This window comes from Solanum pennellii, chromosome 6 (assembly GCF_001406875.1).
Source record: "Solanum pennellii chromosome 6, SPENNV200".
NCBI lineage: Eukaryota > Viridiplantae > Streptophyta > Magnoliopsida > Solanales > Solanaceae > Solanum > Solanum pennellii.
Genome location: NC_028642.1, coordinates 56,374,109 through 56,388,384, shown reverse-complemented (window position 1 = coordinate 56,388,384; position 14,276 = coordinate 56,374,109). Strand labels below are relative to the sequence as shown.

Sequence of the window (14,276 nt, the reverse complement as noted above, 5' to 3'; positions counted from 1 at the left end):
GGGGGGGGCGGGATGAGGGAGGAAAGAAGGAACTCTTGGAAGAAGACAAGTTACCTTTAAGAGAAAGTGCTATGAGTCATTCAAAACTTAGCTCGAACCAGAACTTGCAGCACACGGGGCTTGCCTATTATCCTCATTCAAAGAATGGGTATTATCAATCACAGGTGCATGCTGCTCAGCATGGCCGACAGGTAATGTGTCCTCCGATATATTTGATTCAGCAGAACTGGCTCTGCTATCAGTTGTTTCCAAATGCTCCATCAGGTTTGATACAGTGGCAACAGCTGCACTGACTTCATTCCTAGATTCAGCACAATGGTCTGGTGTTGAACTATTACGAGAGAATAATTTCTCTTTCCAACCCCTTGAACTCTTTGTTAAAGATTCTTTGTACCTAAAACATGATGATCAAAACAAGTAAATAGGGCTAACAAGCAAATAAATTATCTGATGTTGAAGAAGTCAGCTGAAGAGTTATAAGAAATGATATTAGAGTTCCCATATACCTCATTGACATTGCACTAAATCGAGACTTTATAGAATCTGAAAAAGACTGAAAATCTGATGGTCCGGCCCTGTCTTGATTGCTAGAAGAAGCTTGAGGAGGAGTCCTGCAATACCATAACTCAATAATAAGCAAAAAATAAGAGAATATATTAGCTATATTTTTCCTCTGTCCCTTGGCCTTTACTTTTCTCCTCTCCCCTCTTTTCTAAGATTCAACATTTATGATATGATTCATCTTGTTTGCCCCACTTTTCATAAACGGTGAATGGGAATTAAGGGCGCATGAGATAGCCATCAAAACGGGTAAAACCCACGAGAAGGAATTCTTCCTGTGCCCCTTTCTTGAAATGGCGAGGGTGGTGGCTTTCTTGTGGTAGTAATTGTGACCTCATTGCATTTTTGAAGGATTCCTTCCATGACTATAATATGTAAGTGTAACATTGTAACTCATATGGAGCTAAACAAATAAAGGAAATCATCAGAACTCTGATCAAATTTGAGACACAAACATACCTATTGATTGAGGAAGTCCCAGGCTGATTAACAGCAGCATTTGATCCTGACCCAGAGGCAGGAACCTGATCAGCTTGAAAAGAAGATGGTTGAGTAACTGGCTGTCCAGAAACAATTGCAGAATCCTGACCAGATACCAAGTCTTCAGGAGTGGGTTCACCCCCACTCCTCTGAGTAGAAGATGAAGCACCAGCAAGAGGAGGAGCATTTGGATGAGTTGAAAACACCAGAAATTGGTGACGGCCTTGAGCTGATGACCTACCTCGCGGACCTTCCCTTCTGGCAAGGTGGCGTGTCCTTCCCATGGCAGCGGCAGCAGCTAAGTGCTGAATGATATGCTCTTCAAGCTCAGAATCTGTTGCACTTGATGGTAACTGTAAAAGGAATGTGCCCCAAGATTTTGTCACAAAATGGACCATAAACAGCTCATAGAAAGAAGAAAATTGTGGACTTAAAAAATGCTAACATGCTGCAATTCAAAATCTCCTAAAGTTGGATGGTGAAAGATTGTGGTGTTTCTAGGAGGATTCATCCTGATGTTCCGCTCGTGCTCTACTGCATCCAACAACTCCTGGCTGTAAGAGAAGCACATTTATCAACAGCCTCGAAGGAGGATTAAGGAAGATCATAGAGTGATAAACAAGTGGCGGATTTGAGGATAAGACAGAACCTGTTAGGGTCTTTCAAGCTGAGAGGCTGCCAACACATGGGGCACTGGGAGCTTCTCTGACACCTGCGTAACATACGTTCAAGAATTATTCAGGATATTAGTGCAGTCAAATAAAGCTCCATCCATGCCTTTTAGTCTCAAAATTTGCAGCATATACAGTCAAAGATCCAACGAGTTCATAATCTATCAACTGATAATTTTCAGTGACAAATATAATTTGTAAGGAATAGAACTTTGTTCAAAAAAAAAATCCTCCAACTTGATCTTTATTTTAATTTTATTATCAGAAATAGGTGATATAGTCACGATTCCATTGATCAAAGACACTTATATTTAACCACCAAAAGGATTTGGTTGTAATAATGGTAAATAGGAGATATCTGGTGATTCAAAAAGTCCTTATATAAAAAAAAGTCATTTTTGCTCTCTTTTGTTGTTCCTAACAGACACAGCAAGGAACCAACAGTAACAACAGCCCCCCCTTCTCCTGCTTGCCGGACTCTTTTGTGGGAACTCTAGTAAAAAAAGCTAAATAGATGAGATGAAACACCAAAGATCTTGGAAGAAACCACTGGTTTGACACCCTTTTGTCAGTCCTCAATTGTGATTACATTCCACATCATGTAATCACAAGCAGTGAGCAACGTAACGTATAGTTTATTTATGGACAGGCTACTTACAAAAAAGAGTCAATGCTGAAATCAAGTCACCATTGTTCTCCTACATTTTCAAGGTCCAAGAGGAGCATATAATCCTCTAAGAAAACCATACACTACAAATTAGGCAACAGAGTAATATATCACATAAAAAGACAAACTCCAAAAGCCCTATGTCATTCTTAATTGCAGTATTTTGCTCTTTGATGTTGTCAAAATACACTACGTCCATTTTATGGTTCCTACCAGTGGCACTTGATAGGAAATTCTATTTTTCCACATTAAAGCCTATAAATCTCATCTTTATAGCACAAGAGGAACAACAAAGGCCCTAAGGCAGCCATCTATGTGCACAACTTGTCATCTTTTGGGCAAGTAATAAAAAGGTATTATGCATCATAGAGATAAGTGAAAAGAACAGTTTAGACTTGAGATATTTAATTAATAGGGAATCATTTGGATCACCAGTCAAGAATGCATTGAAGATGGAACTCATGCTTGCAACCAGTCACCTGCAAATTTAATACATTATGTTACTCGATGATAGAGCCCATTCCGTTCATAGTAACATATATGTGAACGATACGTACAGTAGAAGGATCACTATCACAAAATGCTTCAAGGCATATGCTGCAAGCATCATCGCAAGCATCCTGAATTCCACCTTCCACAAATGCCGCAGCCGAAGTTAAAATATCCTCAGACTTCTTGCCCTCCTCCATCTGTCAAAAGATCAAACCTTAAAACATCACTGAACTTTAATAAAGAAACCAAAAGGCAAACAAGCATTCTGACTTCTAATCACATGCCAATTTACAAAAACCAAACGAAATCCCTCAAAACCAAATAATTACCTTACCTGCTCTCACTTTCACTGGCAATATGACTAATTAATTACAGGTGAGAATCAAATGCTACAGAGACAAAACAATGGCTCTCTGTTTCATTTTAATACGGTATGCATAGCAATAACTGTTTCACCGGTTAGCTGGTCTCCGATAAGAGCTTCACAATTGATTAATAAACATCCAACATCAGCTCAAAGAATAACAAATAGGAGACTAAACCCCACTACCTCCATGTTCATTTAACAAAGCTCTGAATAACAATTCAATCCCAGCACTGAAAAAAGTTTAAATGAATCCCCCACCACAATTCTAATATAAAAATAAAAACCATATAACAATTTCAAAAGTTTCACTATGTTATCCCTTCTTCTCAAAACCACTCTACAGCCAATTTTTTTTTTAAAAAAAATGGAAACCCACATCAGAATCGCGCAGATAAACAAAATCTGAACAAGAAAACGGATTTTTTTAAAAAAAAAAGTAACCAACCAACCACTACTCTAATTAGTAAAAGAAGCTCAATTTCAAACACCACAAGTAAAATTAATCAATTTTACAAAACCATACAAGTACTGAAAACTCACCTTAAAGAAACTTCAATGAATATGGCAGATCAAAGAACAAGTTGATCAGGAGAATTTTGGGTTTTGAAAGGTAAACCACAGAAATGAAAATAGTGGAAGAACAACGAGGAAGAAGAAGACTTTTAACTTTCCCTTTGATTATTTGTTCTTTATTATTTTTATTTATTTTTTCTGCTTTCTTTCTTTCCTTTTTTTTTTCTTTTGAGGGCTGAGCCCAAAATAGCACTTTGGACAATATTTTAGTTGGTCCAAAAAAAAAATTGACATATCAAGAAAAAAATTGTCATGTATTATTTTATTAATATAATAAATTATTTATATTGATTATTATTTTTTTAAAAACGATAAAATTCAAAGAAAACGAAGAATTCACGACAAGTGCAAAAGAAAATTACATTAACAAATTATTTAAAAGGATATCTAGGGGGAAATGGCACTATTTTGATTAAATAAAAAAAGTATATATTGTACTTTTTATTATTTTTTATTAGTTGCGAATGAATAATTTTGACATTTTGATTTTTGTTTATTTTTCATATTTTAAAAAATAAAAACAAAAAAAAGTTATTTATTTTGAAGAAAAAGACAATTGATTCTTGATAAATAGTATATTTAATTAATTAGTTTATATATTTATTAATTATAATATTAAATGCTTAAAATTATTTTTATCGACTCGATTCATTATACTTTATATAAATTTAAGTATGATTATTGCATCAAACATTTATTACCATAATCTTATTGATTGTGTATGAACCTTATTTAAATCAAGTGAATTAATTTTTTTAGCATTGTTACTTCTTTTTAAAAAGGAAAAAATTATTCTTATTTCCACATATGTCTTTGGATTAGGAGGAGGATTTTTTCTGGGGCATAACCATAATTATAATAAAATTCGAGGACATAAACCTAAATTCCGAATTGTCGAATTTTGCCTTTATATAGTAGTCTGGCTTCTTCAATTAGCAATTTTTCTAGTACAAAGATGTCTGGGGAAGAAGAAGAAAACGCCGCTGAGCTCAAAATTGGCGATGGTAAATAAGTTTACTCTCTAATACACTTTATGAATCGGTTTCTTTGTTATATGAGTTGCTTAACGTTCTGGAAATTGAGTTTTATACTTTAAAAAATCTTTTTTTTCTCTTTAATGTACTCATAAAAATAGGTTTTTTCTTTCTTTTTTTAACCATGAAGGCAAGGGGGAGTCAAGTTTTTTCATCAAGATTTTGTTTTTTCCTATAATGGGTTGTGTAGTATTGGTTTTTTTTCTCTCAATTTGTTGGGATTGGTTCTAGGGTCTTTTTTTTTTATAATGTAATGCAGGATAAGATAGTTAACTGGCTGATGCCACTATATGGTGAATATGGTTCTTCTTATTGATTTAATGTGTATGAGAATAGACTTTGTTTTTTTCTGGATCAAGAAAAAGACTGTTTTTTGTTCATATGTGGTGATCATTAATAGACTTTAGTCACTTCAAACTGCCTAGCGTCACTGTATGTCTAACTTAACTATTTAGCATATGTATCGCAATGAGCATCTTTTTTTTTATCTTTGTTTAGTTACTTCAAGAATTGTTTTCAGCTGTCCATATAAGTTTGTTGATAAATTGTTGAGGGCTTCAGGCAATAGAGGTTATTGCTGAGGCATGAAGTGGAGGGGGATTGGATTAGTGGTGTTGCATTCATCTTTCTCCTTGAGATATGAAATTTAGGACGAATTTACAGATTGGGAGGAGGGGAGGTGTTCTATAGGTAGTCTGTCTATATTAAAGCTCCCTACAGGAGAACATACAATATCCTACCCAGACAATATTGGGTCTCCCTCCCTTGTCATCCCTCCAGCTTATCTCTATTACTCATGGCGAAAGCTTGTGCAAAGTCTGTAGTCTTTTAACTGTTTGTATGCATACAAACATCTTCTCTTGATGAAGTTCATTAACTTCTTTTGGTACTTTGGTTTCAGAGTTTTTGAAGGCCAAATGTCTAATGAACTGTGAAGTCGCATTGATTCTTGAACACAAGTATGAGCAGATCCAGCAGATGTCTGATGATCCGACCAATCAGATTTCGCAGTATGTATATAAATCTAGATGCTCCTGTTATGTCATTAAATGCTCAGATATTTAAGTACAAGCTGGATTACCTGTACAAAATAAGTTATCTTCCTCCATATCAACTTTTCAATTCATGCCAACCACTTTGTGAAATTTCCATGTTCATATATAGGCAAAATGCAAAGAAATATTCTTAAGGAAAATTATGCCAAACTGATATGGTTCTACTCTTTCAACATCTAAATATGTTATTTTGAAGAGATAACCTGTGCATAGCCATCACATTCTCAAGTTTGGTTAATTTGGTTACCTTTGACTTCCAGGGTATTTGAAAAGTCGCTGCAATATGTGAAGCGTTTCAGTCGGTACAAGAACCCTGATGCTGTTAGACAAGCTCGAGAGTATCCTCCTGCCTGTGGATTAGATTGAAAAACTTCTGTATTTCTTTTGGATATTTATGAATTTACAATGACTAGTCCTTTTATAGAATGTAAACCTTAACCTTGATTCAGAATTCTTAGTAGGTATCCGCTTGCTGAATTCGAGGTAGGAATCTGTTCTTCTAATTTTCCTAATTTGTTTCATACTTGTACCACCATCAATATCTTCGTGGAAACTGCAGTTTATAAGTTTGAATATTGTGCAGCTCTGTGTTCTTGGGAATCTTTGCCCCGAAACTGTTGAGGAAGGTATTGCCATGGTCCCATCCATCAAGGTAATCATGCATGCTATTCAACCCTACATAAGAACGTATTGTATGCAGATATCTAGAGTTGTAGTTTTCTGGACTTCATAATTTCAAACAACACATCCAAAATGCTTCAAATAGGCATCCTAAACAATTTCTTTACTTGTTAAGGAGCTTTTCTTTGTCTTACTTGGTCCTTCTAGGGATTTAACGTCCAGAGTTTATTTCGTGGCTGGTTTGGAAAGTCTAATATTTTGCCAAAAAAGTCTTGGTACTTTGGAGGTGTATAAAATTGACCCTCATCTTTTCACCATGTTGTCTCATTTGTTTAAGGCATAACACCAATCTAATCAGAGCTGCTTGTACATCAGTGTGTGTGATTGTAATATCTCACCATAAGGCTAAAGGAATTCTTTAGAAAATGCACCGACAGTTTGAATCTTCAAAGTTTCCCTAAATGTACAGTCTAATCATCCAGCAATATATATTCCTATTACTCTTTTTCATAAACTCCGGCTAACTGACACCCCTTCCATGCTTGCAGAATAGAGGACGTGCACTTGACGAGGAAGCAATTGAGAAAATGCTAACTGACCTTTCCCTAATAAAGAAATTCGAGTAGTCCTATCATTGTGCTCGTCTTGCTATGCTGCAGCAGTCTCTGCTTCCGAACCTGTACCTCCATGTATTTATTAGTAGCAGCTCTGTAATGCAAATTGGGCTCTGGCATTATGTTGAAAACTTTATTTGTTGATTGAAGAAGAAAACAATGAACTTGTCTCTCTCTGGACTTCTTTTTTTTTTCATTTGGTAGCTGGTTGTAACCACAATCCTTTGGTACACGGACCTAAACCATTGTAATGACATACATGGTTTGTCGTTTCGCTTTTGTGAAAGACAAATAAGAGCATACCTTGATCGGAATATTAGCTATGGGTCCTGAGGGTCTTTTTTCTCAATCTATGGAAAATTTGCAGTACTGGTGACTAATAAGCTTCCTCTTTGCCCAAATAAATGAGATGGGATCACTCAATAAGTGAACCTTTTGAGTGATTCATAACACAACACAACCACATTCAATCACCACGCGACGTACTATAATAGCTGCCTTGATTGGAACATTCACAGTGTCCTAATGTAGATACCTTGGATAGTGTCGATAATTACTCTAAAAGTTCGAACTCAATGAACTCTGTATTAAGAAAACATTGCAGTAGTTGCATCTCAGAAATAACAAAAAAAGCAAAAGTCAGACACCTCTAGAATGGCCATCCGTTTCATTTTTTTATTTTTTTTTTGGGTGTGTGTGGTCACTTGCAGGCCAATACACAACTCCGAATAAAAACATAGCAAGAGAGAATGAAATCAATATAAAGCATAGGTAAAGACTACCTATACGATCGTAAATCATACAACTAAACAATATATAAGGCACCAGGAAAACGACTAATCAATATATAAATTCAACGTTAACTCAAAATTGATGTTTGTTAAAGATGCTAGTGAATCCCAAGAAAACCTTGGTCAAGTAACTGTCCAGCAATGTCTATGAAGATTATGAAGGAGGGTTTCATGTAAGATTGAAGAGAACAGTTGAAGTCATCAGTACTACTACCCAGAATGGGTCAATTTACATCTATATAATCATACATATACATGGTTTGGACAAAATGACGACATCCATCCCTCTATATCTTAACATTCAGTGTTGCACTTCAAAGGATTAATGTTTCACCACACCCAGTAAGATGCGCACCATATATCATCGATGCTGACAAGAGTATCCACCTGCAGAAAGACAAAATTCACTGTAATAGACAGATAGTGTCGTTTATCAAGAAGACATCACCAGAAACTACATTAGGATGAATGGAATTGCAAGAAAAATGCAGATTATTTTGGTCCTAGACACCAGTCTTCCAACAGCCAAGAGAGAGATAAAGAGGAAGAAGAAGAAGAATCTGGTTTGTACCAGATAGTACCAAAAGGAAATGGGAAGAGACAAATGTCTATCCGTGGTATTTGTAAGACCACTTCTAATGGGACTTGATATTGGTCACTGGTCAGAACAAATTATTCGTCTAGACGGAAATGTTTGTCAAGTCTTCATGATGGTGAAACTAACAAAGCTTTGGAGACTAAAAAACTTTAGGTTAGCATTTATCAGTGTGCCTCATCAGCTTATCCATGAACTATTGGGTCACAGCAATTCACCACAGAAGTATGAACGTCCAAATGAAGTTCATCACGGGAGCAGTTCTGCACATTACTATTATTCCTAGCATACAAATGAAGTAGTTTACCCAAAGCTTCTTAGAAGTTTAATATTCCATGATATAGTGATGGGGAATTCCAGGACTTAACATATGAGAGGAGTCCAGAATCTAGCATGTGTACCCAAGGGTGGCCTAGTGGTTGATTCAAAGGCATGATCACCATGACGTCTCAGGTTCAAATCCCAGTGAAAATAAAACACTAGGTTATTTTTCCTATCTATCCAAGCCTTGATCAACAGAGTTAGACAGCAGTTGTGCTGGTAGGAGGTAGCAGGTACCCCATGGAATTAGCCGAGGTGCACACAAGATGGCTGGGGACACCACTGTATTTAAAAGAAAATACTCTAGCGTCTGTTCCAAGCCTCCCACTGCACTTCTATTTCTGTTGGTGCATTTGAAATACACAAAGATAAGAATAGAAGTTTATCCTGAAAATAGCAATGGTTTCTTTCTATGGACATCGACCAAACTATACATCTCATAACAGAGATATTTTCTAGTCATGTGGATATGCCAGAAAGCAGCAGAATCCATATGATAATTAAGGCAGTCAATGTGCTCAATGGTATACTGCTACAGCAACTTGCTTCGACACAACGAAGGGTTTCTGTGTCAATGTCACTAATGTGTACGTATTTGAAATATAAGGAGCAGATCCTATCATCATATTCCTAGGTGCTAAGTGTCAAACTCATTGGAGACCACAAAAACCATTAGCATGTTGTATCCATGGAAAAAAAACTTCCATTTTTTTCTTACTGTTCTCCCACTATATTTTGTTTCTGTTTTCTGTTTCTTTTTTTCTTGTTTGAGTTTGGAGTAGGGTGGATGGAGAGACAAAAGTAATTGTAACTCTTAGAAGAAGACAAGTTACCTTGAAGAGAAAATGCTTCAACTCATATAAAACTTCAGTTTGAACCAGAACTTGCAGCACACGGGGATTGCCTACTATCCTCATTTAAAGAATGAGTACCATCACTCTCAGGTATATGCTGCTCAGCATGTCTGATAGGTAAAGTAGTGTCCAGTATATTTGATTCAGCAGAACTGATTCTGCTATCTGTAGTTTCCAGATGGTCCATCATGTGTGATACAGTGGCAACAGCTGCCCTCACTTCATTCCTAGGTTCGGGAACATTGTCTGATGTTGAACTGTTGCGAGAGAAAAATCTCTCCTTCCAACCCCTTGAACTCTTGGTTAAAGATTCTTTGCATCTGGAAAACAATTATCAAAGCAAGTAAATAGGACTTACAAACAATTAAAATTTTCCGATGTTTAAGAAGTTACCTGAACAATGATAAAAGATGATATTACAGTTTCCACGTACCTCATTGACATTGCACTAAACCGAGACTTCATAGAATCTGAAAAAGACTGAAAATCTGATGGTCCGGCTCTGTCTTGATTGTTAGTAGAAGATTGAGAATGATTCCTCCTACAATAGGGTAACTCAATAATAAGCACAAATAAGAGAATAGATTGGACTCATTCCTTTACTTTCCCCTTCTACCCCTTTTACTTAAAATTAAATATTTATGATATGTTGAGTCTTTGGTCACGTACTCATCATTCATGGTGATTGGGAACTAAGAGGCATAAGATAGCCATCAAAAAAGGGCAAAATACACGAGAAGGTCTTTTTGTTGTGCCCCCACCTCATAAGGGTGAGGGTGGCGGCTTTTTTGTGGTAGTAATTACTAACTCATTCCATTTTGGAGGATCCAGTCCCGTGACTATAATATGTAATTCATGCACGGCAAAATAAAAGTGGAAGCCATCAAAACTCTGGAGTCTGACAAACAAAATTACAAAATTACCTATTATGTGACGAAGTCCCAAGTTGATTAACAGCAGTATTTGATCCTGACCCAGAGGCAGAAACCTCATCAGCTTGAAAAGGAGGTTGAGAAAGTAGTTGTCCCGAACCTTCTCCAACAGCAATAACTGGAGAATCCTGACCAGAAACCGAGACTTCAGGAGTGGGTTCACCCCCACTCCTCTGGTTAGAAGATGAAGCAGGAACAGCAGCAGCAGCAGGAGCATTTGGGTGAGTTGAAAACACCAGATATTGGGGACGAATTTGAGCTGAGGACCTACCTCGCTGACCTTCCCTTCTAGCAATGTGGCGTGCCCTTCCCATGGCAGCCGCAGCAGCTAAGTGCTGAATGATACGCTCTTCAAGCTCAGAGTCAGTTGCGCTTACCGGTAACTGTGAAAGAAATGTGCCACAAGATCACAAAATGGACCATAAACAGATTATAAGAAGAAAAAATTGTGTTGACTTAAAAAATGCTAACATGCTGCAACTCAAAATCTCCTAAAGTTGGATGGTGGAAGATTGTGGTGTTTCTAGGAGGATTCATCCTGATGTTCCTCTCGTGCTCTACTGCATCCAACAATTCCTGGCTGTAAGAGAAGCACATTTATCAATAAGCCTTTGAAGGAGGACTTAGAAAGATCATGGAGTGATAAGCAAGAGGCTGATTTGAGAACAGAATAGAACCTGTTGGGGTCTTTCAAGCTGAGAGGTTGCCAACACATGGGGCACTGGGAGCTTCTTTGACACCTACAACACATGCATTCAAAATAATCAGGATATTCACCATGAAATAAAGCTCTATGCATGCCTTTTTGACAGAGTTTGCAGCATATACAATCAAGATCCAAAGCTCATAATCTTTCAAATGATTATCTTCCATGACAATTTCTAAGGAACACAACTTTGTTCCAAAAAATAAAAAGTACGAAATCAAATGCTCATCTTTATCTAACTTTCATATCAAAATAGCAAATCTAATCATGATCCAATCAATTAACACAATTTGCATTTAACTTCCAATTGATTCAGTTGGAATAATGGTAATAGGAGATTTTGGTTATTCAAGAAGCGACTTTTCATCATGTTGCTCACTCATTTATTATTCCAGACAGAGAGAGCAAGAAACCAACAGTAAGAACAATCCCCTCCTCCTGCTGACTGGGCAGTCAGTAAAAAGATCAGATGAGATGAAACACCAAAAATCATGGAAGAGACTAAGGATGTCACACCCTTTTCTGAGTCATCAATTATGATTATGTTCCACTATAGTCACAATCACTGAACAACATCTAGCACTATCTATATATGGTGTGTTACTTATTAGAAAGAATCACAATGCTGAAATCAAAATGACCACCTTTCTCTTACATCTTCAAGCAAACTGTTCAATAGGAACACATAATCCTCCAACAAAACCATGACATCCAAAAGTTGGGCAACAGAGTAACATATCAGATACAAAGAGGAACTCCAAAAGCCCTATCTAGCTTATATGTTCCCACCAGAGGCACTCCATAGAGAATTCTAATTTTAAACAAGAGAGCCTAAAACTCATCTTTGCGGCATGAGAGGAACAAAGGTCCTAAGGGAGCCATCAAAATCCACAAAATGTCATCTTTTGGGGAAGTCATAAAAGGTTATGCATCAGAAAGATAAGTGAAAGAACAGTTTAGACATGAGACATCTAATTAACAGAGAATTGTTTCGCACCATTCTAGAATACACTGAAGATGGAACTCATGCTTGCAGCCTGTCACCTACAAGTTGAAAGATAAATATTACTCCACGATGAAGCACTACTTTCCACGCTAATACCGGATAATGTGAAGAATACATACTGTAGAAGGATCACTATCAGAAAATTCGTCAAGACATATGCTGCAAGCATCATCGCAGGCATCCTGAATTCCACCTTCCACAAATGCTGCAGCCGAAGTCAAAATATCCTCAGACATCTTGCCCTCCTCCATCTGTCGAAAGATAAAACGTTTCAGACATTACTCTAGTTTAATAAAGGAACCAAGAAAACAACAAGCATTCTAACTTCTAATCTCATACGCGAAGTTAGAAAAATCTAAAGAACACCCTCAACAACAAATTATCAACCTTGTCTGGTTTTTACTTACACTGGTAATATGACTGCTTCATTGCAGGTGAAAACCAAATGCTACATAGAGACAATACAATAACTTTAACTTTATCAAAAAAAAAACATAGAGACGGATACAATGTCTCACTTGATTTAAGTTTCTTTTCCGTCCAACGCGTATCGATTTCCAATTTTTTTTTTTAATCTTTGATAAAAAGTCATAACTGAATAATACACTTCCAACAACATCTCAGAGAAAAACCCCAAGATTCCATTTTTATCAAACAAACTTTATAGAACAACATCTCAAACTCATCACTAGTACTAAGAAGAGTCACCCCACCCACCCCCAAATATCACCACACAATCTAACACCATCTTTAAAATTAAAATAATCAACATATATCAAATACCAAAATCATCATTTAATTATCCCTTTCCAAGAAAAAAAAAAGTAAGCCCACATCAGATAAACGCAAATTCAATAATCTGAACTAAAAAAAGGGGGAAAGGGAAAAGAAAACACAACCCAGTACTCCAATTAGTAAAAAGAAGCTAAATTTCAAACACCCACTAAATTAAAATTGATCAAAATCACAAAACAAAGATTTACCTTAAAAAAGCTTCAACTAATAGGGAGGATCAATTTGATCAGATGAATTTGGGTTTTTTGAGAGGTAACCACAGAAAGAAAAAGCGAGGAAGACTTTGAACTTTACCTTTGATTATGTATCATTTATTTATATTTATATAATTTATTTATTCTATTTTTATTTTTTTTCTTTAATATTTATTGAGTACTTTTTTGGCGTGATGAATCAAATTGAGCTCACAAAGCTTTCTTATTCCTCGACATGTGGCTTTAGTTCACTTACCCCTCCTACTATATATAATTGAATATAAATAAATGTTTTAAGCTGAAAATCTTTTAGAAGTTTGTAAAATTAGTATTTATATTTAGCTCTATTTTATTTTTATGGAAGAAAGAACAAATATATTTCTGAATTATCAACGGTACGCAGATATTCTTCGTTATTTTTTTGAGACATTGTCGTCCATAAATTAGAGCATATATGCCCTTGACTCTAACGAAGGGGCAGAGCATCAATGTCCCCAAAGTATGACGGCAGGGGCACCAATGTCCCAAAAATATGACGATAGGGGCATCAAAGTCCCAAAAGTATGACGGCAAGGGCATAAATGTCCCAAACGTATGACGAAGGATATTTGCATAACATTTACAATAGTTTCGAGGTATATCTGTCACCTTTCCCTATTTTTATTAAGATTAGAATTAAATTTCGTAAAAATAAAATTTTATGTATAAATTGGAGAAAATAAGTGGCCCAATTTCGAATATATCAAATTTAGTTACTTTAAGACAACAAATCTTGTATCAAGAAGTGAATTTTCTGAACATTAAATTAAAAAATCAAAGTATTGCCTGATGCATGGCTATCAAAGCGAACAAGCAAAATGAACTATTTACTATATAAAATATTTATTTTTTAAAAATAATATTAAAGAGTTAATTAATTATAATTAAATGTTACTATAAATTAATAA

The 14,276-nt window shown here is 36.0% G+C and overlaps 3 protein-coding genes across 4 annotated transcripts in view; 1 reads left to right on the top strand and 2 right to left on the bottom strand.

Annotated features, from left to right (window-relative positions):
* LOC107023449 (E3 ubiquitin-protein ligase RHF2A-like) overlaps window positions 1-3,942 on the bottom strand; it is a 5,317-nt gene extending 1,375 nt beyond the window's left edge. Inside the window, exons 1-8 of the mRNA XM_015224143.2 lie at window positions 3,779-3,942; window positions 2,937-3,068; window positions 2,812-2,858; window positions 1,691-1,753; window positions 1,487-1,595; window positions 1,021-1,394; window positions 507-611; window positions 55-394 (exon numbers count right to left, since the gene is read on the bottom strand). Of these exons, the coding sequence (XP_015079629.1) occupies window positions 88-394; window positions 507-611; window positions 1,021-1,394; window positions 1,487-1,595; window positions 1,691-1,753; window positions 2,812-2,858; window positions 2,937-3,068 (1,137 nt within the window). The 5' untranslated portion in view covers window positions 3,779-3,942 and the 3' untranslated portion in view covers window positions 55-87. The remainder of the gene's footprint in view (window positions 1-54; window positions 395-506; window positions 612-1,020; window positions 1,395-1,486; window positions 1,596-1,690; window positions 1,754-2,811; window positions 2,859-2,936; window positions 3,069-3,778) is intronic.
* Window positions 3,943-4,686: 744 nt separating this feature from the next.
* LOC107021274 (DNA-directed RNA polymerase II subunit 4) lies at window positions 4,687-7,484 on the top strand. The gene is made up of 6 exons (XM_015221898.2): window positions 4,687-4,815; window positions 5,747-5,855; window positions 6,161-6,238; window positions 6,350-6,383; window positions 6,484-6,552; window positions 7,070-7,484. Exons 1-6 carry the CDS (start codon window positions 4,767-4,769, stop codon window positions 7,145-7,147), a joined length of 417 nt encoding a protein of 138 aa, XP_015077384.1. The 5' UTR covers window positions 4,687-4,766; the 3' UTR covers window positions 7,148-7,484.
* Window positions 7,485-7,965: 481 nt separating this feature from the next.
* On the bottom strand, window positions 7,966-13,464 carry LOC107023819 (E3 ubiquitin-protein ligase RHF2A-like). 2 transcript variants are annotated; one of them, XM_027917760.1, is made up of 10 exons: window positions 13,324-13,434; window positions 12,748-12,788; window positions 12,460-12,591; window positions 12,332-12,378; window positions 11,306-11,368; window positions 11,100-11,208; window positions 10,620-11,011; window positions 10,130-10,237; window positions 9,676-10,016; window positions 7,982-8,313 (listed from the first exon to the last, which is right to left on the bottom strand). In XM_027917760.1, the coding sequence occupies exons 3-9, from the start codon at window positions 12,589-12,591 to the stop codon at window positions 9,710-9,712; spliced, it is 1,158 nt and encodes a 385-aa protein (XP_027773561.1). In that variant the 5' UTR covers window positions 12,748-12,788; window positions 13,324-13,434; the 3' UTR covers window positions 7,982-8,313; window positions 9,676-9,709. The 2 variants fall into 2 exon arrangements, with proteins under 2 accessions (XP_015080116.1, XP_027773561.1); XM_015224630.2 differs by lacking the exon at window positions 12,748-12,788 and having other exon boundaries at window positions 7,966-8,313; window positions 13,324-13,464.
* Window positions 13,465-14,276: the final 812 nt, after the last annotated feature.

What these genes read in the sequence shown, in the direction of transcription:
- LOC107021274 (XM_015221898.2), top strand. Translation starts at nt 4,767, where the DNA reads ATGTCTGGGGAAGAAGAAGAAAACGCCGCTGAGCTCAAAATTGGCGAT. An exon ending in TGAGCTCAAAATTGGCGATG is followed by an intron (nt 4,816 to 5,746) that starts GTAAATAAGTTT and finishes CTTTGGTTTCAG; the next exon opens with AGTTTTTGAAGGCCAAATGT. An exon ending in CCGACCAATCAGATTTCGCA is followed by an intron (nt 5,856 to 6,160) that starts GTATGTATATAA and finishes TTTGACTTCCAG; the next exon opens with GGTATTTGAAAAGTCGCTGC.
- LOC107023819 (XM_015224630.2), bottom strand. Translation starts at nt 12,591, where the DNA reads ATGGAGGAGGGCAAGATGTCTGAGGATATTTTGACTTCGGCTGCAGCA. An exon ending in CTTCAGTGTATTCTAGAATG is followed by an intron (nt 11,369 to 12,331) that starts GTGCGAAACAAT and finishes CATGTGTTGTAG; the next exon opens with GTGTCAAAGAAGCTCCCAGT. An exon ending in AGCTTGAAAGACCCCAACAG is followed by an intron (nt 11,209 to 11,305) that starts GTTCTATTCTGT and finishes CTTCTCTTACAG; the next exon opens with CCAGGAATTGTTGGATGCAG.